The sequence below is a fragment of the Temnothorax americanus genome, unplaced genomic scaffold (genome assembly GCF_048541705.1).
Source record: "Temnothorax americanus isolate GAGA-0224 unplaced genomic scaffold, ASM4854170v1 Scaffold285, whole genome shotgun sequence".
Classification (NCBI taxonomy): Eukaryota; Metazoa; Arthropoda; class Insecta; order Hymenoptera; family Formicidae; genus Temnothorax; species Temnothorax americanus.
Genome location: NW_027509427.1, coordinates 25,211 through 31,210, shown reverse-complemented (window position 1 = coordinate 31,210; position 6,000 = coordinate 25,211). Strand labels below are relative to the sequence as shown.

General features: G+C 35.0%; 1 protein-coding gene across 3 annotated transcripts; it reads left to right on the top strand.

Annotated features, from left to right (window-relative positions):
* The first annotated feature begins 10 nt into the window (after positions 1-10).
* On the top strand, positions 11-5,386 carry LOC143899742 (uncharacterized). 3 transcript variants are annotated; one of them, XM_077410269.1, is made up of 5 exons: positions 11-184; positions 283-406; positions 516-1,800; positions 2,181-2,430; positions 2,564-3,500. In XM_077410269.1, exons 1-3 carry the CDS (start codon positions 173-175, stop codon positions 674-676), a joined length of 297 nt encoding a protein of 98 aa, XP_077266395.1. In that variant the 5' UTR covers positions 11-172; the 3' UTR covers positions 677-1,800; positions 2,181-2,430; positions 2,564-3,500. The 3 variants fall into 3 exon arrangements, with proteins under 3 accessions (XP_077266395.1, XP_077266393.1, XP_077266392.1); XM_077410267.1 differs by lacking the exons at positions 11-184; positions 283-406 and adding exons at positions 3,569-3,822; positions 3,944-5,386 and having other exon boundaries at positions 1,060-1,800; XM_077410266.1 differs by lacking the exons at positions 11-184; positions 283-406 and having other exon boundaries at positions 1,060-1,800.
* Positions 5,387-6,000: the final 614 nt, after the last annotated feature.

The following is a 6,000-nucleotide window of genomic DNA, read 5'->3' as shown; positions in this document are numbered from 1 at the left end:
TTCCGTTTCAATTCCGTTCCGTTATTTAGTGAGTGGGTTCCCCATGGCACGGAGCTGTTACGAAACGGAAAAGAAACGGAAAAATTTCTAACCTATTCTGTCGAAAGTTCGCAAATAAGTGCAGTGGATCGATCGCTTTGCAACATTTTTATTTTTGCAAATAAAGAGCAATATGTCGTTATCGGTTGGTATTACATGTAAAAATAAAATATGTATGTTAAAATCCTATGTTAATATGTTAATGCTAATTAACCGAATGTGATATACTTTATTAATTTCCAGAAATTCAAATGTGGATATTGCCGCAGGATTGTTTGGTTCGATGAAGACGGAAAACTTTCACATCCTTGCTTAGCAAATCATACGAATTTAATAATGGATAAAGATCGAAATCTCTTTATAAATGGTACGTATATTTGTGTACAAGAGAGGCAATATATATTCAATATAACTAATGGTTAGAATATGTAAATGATATATAAATTTGTTGTAAAACTAAATCTGTTATTATTTAGATTCTTTAGAAACACACGTCAAGAGTGAGAATAACAGCAATAACGCCGGAGAGACTGGAGACAGTGACGTAGGATTGTCATTGATGATGGGAATAAGATCATCATCTACGTTGAGGTTGTCACTTGTTGATGTGGAAGGAATTAATGCTGTTGCTCTTTGAACAGGACGCTTTGAACATATCCACATTTGAATTTCTGGAAATTAATGAAATATATCACATTCGGTTAATTAGCATTAACATATTAACATAGGATTTTAACATATATATTTTATTTTCACATGTAATACCTACCGATGACGACATATTGCTCTTTATTTGCAAAAATAAAAATGTTGCAAAGCCATCGATCCACTGCACTTATTTGCGAACTTTCGACAGAATAGGTTAGAAATTTTTCCGTTTCTTTTCCGTTCCGTAACAGCTCCGTGCCATGGGGAACCCACTCACTAAATAACGGAACGGAATTGAAACGGAACTACTCTGATTGGTTAACCCCCCACCATATCTCTTTTCCGTTACTGTTCCGTTCCGCTATTTCTTCTCCATCGGGATGCACCCTAAGTGCATTGTCTCCATTTCCGAGAATTCCATCGGCAAGGACGGCAAGACGTACGTTGTACCCGAGGAACGGCATAAAGCTCGCGTCCACCAGACAGTGATGTCGACGTAAAGTTTTGCATAGTGAGCGGCGATCGCGAAAAGTTCTTTAAAGCGGAGGAGCGCACGGTCAATGATTTTTGCTTCTTCCTGATTCGGATTCGAACCAGCAATGTCGACGTGCTAAATCGCGAACGCAAAGACCGATATGTGCTCAAAGTGCGTGCCACCTCGAGCAAACGCAACGGTAGAAACAGAGTGATTGCGCTCGAGGCGGACGCCGCGGTGGTGGTGACGATTCTCGACACGAAATCGAGTACGAGACCACCGTGACAGAGGACACGCCTTTGCATCGCAGCATACTCAGAGTAATCGCCGAGGACGCCGATCTCGGCAGAAACGGCGAGATTTACTATAGCTTTGCGGAGGAGACCGATCAATTATTTGGCGATGACAAAACCGTGTGCTGTGCCGACATGCAAAATGGGCAATAGAGGCGACAAATCGAATCGATCTGTGTTTCACGTGCCAAAAGATGTCGAGCGATTAAGACAATGGGTAGCAGCTATTCCCGGGATCGTCAAACTGAAGCCAACGCACGTTATATATGTGACAAGCATTTCGAAGACCAGCATATTATTCGTGAATGGATCAAACAAGATGGGAGCGGTCGCATCATTGCACAGGTTCGTTAATGATATAAATTTTATGACTGTTACGGAATGCGCTTATGAATTTCTCACACAAACATTCGACACTAGTACACGTGAGCTGAGAGGTGATGTACACGTGATCTTAATATTCTGGCAGCGCTCTGTGACATTCTTAGACCCGGCTTATTCGTCGTAAATACTGCAGAATACTGTTCGCGAACCGATTGGTTGCTAAATTCCCAATGCTCCGAAAAGCTATCGATCTCGCGCGTAACAGTCAGTCTAACAATGGAGCGCTCCGATGCTAGTCGTACGTTCAGCTCAATTGTAAAATTACTGAGTAAACATAAATTCGGAAACAATAACTAATATGTGAAAGCGCAAATAATATTACATTTTCTTTCATATTACAGGCCCCATATAAGTATCCGCAGCTTAGTAAGCTTGCTGTACCAACAAAATTGTTACACGATGCCACAAACATTGAAGTCGTTGACCCGTTGGCCGAATCGCGGCGTCTTCACATTTAGTGGGCTCTGTTATCAACTCTGTACATTGTGATAAGGCTACGCCTGTTAAGTCTTCCGTTCCGATAGAAGTCAGTAACCATCATACAGAAAAGGATTCAGCTGATGTATCAAGTAAAAGTCTGAATACTCCAAGGCAAGTCAACATCTCGAGCACATCTATTATAGACACCCCTCACGTACAAGATATGTGTTACATGGCTAAAGCAAATATAATGAGTATATATAGTCATTTAATTATATATTTTATATTTCGTTTTTGTATACAGTTGTCTCATGTATTCAACTGCCTATTTCGGAAGATGGACAACCGCTTACAGCAATGGAAGAAGCTGATACAATAATGAAGACTCCAACGTCCGATCCGCACACTGAAATTGACAAACCAATAAAGCATTTTTTATATAAAAGTACTTTTTTACTGCTTTAAAATAATAAAATAAATATATTTTTCTTTATGCAGTTTCCACAGTATTTGAAAAACAGGAAATCAATTTTATTAGAGAATCAATCGCCGTTACTTACCCTCACTTGCAAACAAGACTATCATTTTGCAAATGTCATATTTTACATTTAAAATACATTAATATATCATTATATTATAAATTATTAATATATTAATATATTATAACATTATAGATTATTAATACATAAATTATTTTTTATTTTACATTTCCTAAATTGGAAGTTTGTATTATAAAAATGCAATATTAATGAGTAGTCAAGAGATACGGTAGTGTCTCACACCAAGTGGCATTACCTTCCCGCAGTGCCTCTCGTGGCGGCAAAGCGAATTACAAGTTGCTTCAATAAGCGACCTACCCCCTCCAGTGGAGTTTCCAGACCTGTATGTAAGACCGTGGTTTAGAGTACAAAAGAGCGCGAATAAATAACCTAACCTTGAACTACTTTGACTGTCATTGCTTCAAAACATTTTTTTATACAAGGTTATAAATACAATATATATTAGCTAGTATAATTATGGACTACGAATCCAAAAACGTTCATTATACTGAAACGGAGCGGATGATCCTTGCTCAACTAATATTGCAAGAAAAAGCGATCGAAAATAAAAAAAACAGGAGCAGCGGATTTAAAAGATAAGGCTGAAGCTTGGGAGATGATGACTACGAAATACTGCAGCCAAGGCTTTCCACCTCGTGCCAGCAAGCAATTAAAGAAATGCTGGGATAACATAAAACAAAAGTATGTAATAAATTTTCTTAATATAATTACATGAATAGTTTAAATATTGTGCTACTGAATTTTTGTAGATGCTACCTGCTTTGTTTAATATAGTTTACATTCATATCAGAAATGATAATTATATTGATTTATAAAACGTTATTTAAAAAAAAAAGAAGTTAAATACTTTGATAAAAGTTCAACGTCTTATGACGGGTGGAGGCGTTTCACCTGCAGTGCCTGTTGATCCAGTTTTTGGTGGATTTTATGGATACTGTCACTCCAAATTTAGATATTGAAGTGCCATGTCCATTTGGCAGTACAGCTCAATTTGAAAAAGAGTGTATGATATATTTTTGTATTTATTTCTTGTTTTTATTTATTTATTTATCTCCTAAAAAAATAATGTTTTAAATTTATATGGTGTTTGTCAATCTAAATTGTTTGTACTTATCTTTTTTCAGACCATATAAAAAGTAACTCAAAAAGGCAATTAATAAGTGACAACGAGGATGAAGATTCGATATCAATAGCAAGTAATAAGGAAAATGTTTCTCCACAAGTAGCTCAACATAGAGAAAATTCGACTGGCCAATACTCAAAGTGCAGTAGCAGTAGTAGTAGTACTACTTCCAAGTGCAATGTAAATAAAATTGCTACGAGTGGAACCATGAAGAAGAACCAAATCTCAGCAGCCAAGATTCAAAAAAATTTTCAAAATATAAACGATGAAAAGAATTGAGATTGATAAAGCTTCGCGAAGCAATCGAACAGCAGCGGGAACTTCATTCGATGAAAATGAAAGTTGCTGAAACGGAAGTCAAAATCGCATTGCTCAAGCTTTCAATGACTGAAGAGAAAGTACAAATGCAGTCCGAATCCTCAGTCCTCATGGCACTATAATTTAAGATATTTGTTGATAATACCCGCTGTGAAAGCTTATTATAAGAGATCGTATATTCGATTTTATTATATAATATATGTACATTCTCACATGCATATGAAAAAGACGTCCAGAAGATATCCCGGATATATATTTAGGCGATAGGATATCTTCGAGATATCCTAAATTCTGAACGTCTTTTTGATATGCTTGCTGTGTGGGTTGATTTTATACGTATATCGTATAAGTCATAAATTTATATTAAAGAATATGTTTGGTGCTATATATATATATATATATATATTCTTTTTCTATCTCTTTTATAATGTGTTCAAAGATATGTTGATATAGAATTAAATAGTTTTATTAATATGTGCCAACAGAGTAATAAGATAAACTGCTAGCTTAGCCATTTTATCTGCATTCATTATTATAAACTTTTGTTTTATATTATCCCAGCATTTTTTTAGTTGTTTGCTGGTGCGAAGTGGTAAACCTCGTATGCGATATTTCACAGCAACCCTTTCCCAAGCTTCAGCCTTATCTTTTAGATTCACTCCTATTATTTTATTTTCAATAGCTTTTCGTTAATATATAACAGTAATTTTGTACGCAGTTGTATTACATTTTCCAATAATAAAGAGTATTTTTATGTAATATAATTGTGTGTCATTAAAGTGTTAAATAATGTTATTTAATTAGTGTTAAATGTCTCAATAATTTTGCTACTGCTAGTGTAAGAAAGTATGCTTAAGCCGTTAGTCGGAAGAGATGAGATTTCGATAGATGGGCATCATTTCTTCTCTTAAAACTTTTTGCTTAACAATCAAGAAAACATAATTTTTTTTTACATTAAGGATCCCTTACTTATTGTTAATAAAGATATATTATTTAATACAAATCAGAAAAAGAATGTATGTTTTGTTTGAAATATTTACAAATGTTTACACACACACACACACACACACACACACACATACACACTCGATTTTTTTACTTAAACAATTATCTTCTAATGCAATATTATTTATTATTTTTAGTTTGTAAAGACTGTTAAGTACATAGTATTGTTTTTGTAGAATTTACACAATATGAATACTGCTTAATTGCGTGTACTTTATTTTTATTATATTTAAAATCTTTTTGTTTTATAAATTTTTTTATTATACAGATTATACAGTTTTATTACTCTTACAGCGTATGTTACATGCTGTGTTGCACTGTATTGTGACTGCTGTGTTTGCTGGTGATTGTGGACTGCATCATGGTGGAAGTAATGTTACTAGATTGTTAACTGCTTTAATACTGCAATTATTGTATATGCTTTATTACATTTGCCCTTTAGCCTCTGCTTGGGCATAATAAATCCTCTGCGATGGCCTTAAAGCGGAGAGCACACACTTCTGCATAACGCATAATGCGTAAGCAAATTGATTGGTCCATACACATGTGCATAAGGAAATAGATCAATCAATTTTCTTATGCTTACGCATTATGCAGAAGTGTGTGCTCCCCGCATATAATATATATATAATATATATTAATATATATATATATTTGCAAATAGTCTCTCTCTCTCTCTCTCTCTCTCTCTCTCTCTCTCTCTCTCTCTCTCTCTCTCTCTCTCTCTCTCTCTCT

What these genes read in the sequence shown, in the direction of transcription:
- LOC143899742 (XM_077410266.1), top strand. Translation starts at nt 1,565, where the DNA reads ATGACAAAACCGTGTGCTGTGCCGACATGCAAAATGGGCAATAGAGGC. An exon ending in GCGGTCGCATCATTGCACAG is followed by an intron (nt 1,801 to 2,180) that starts GTTCGTTAATGA and finishes TTCATATTACAG; the next exon opens with GCCCCATATAAGTATCCGCA.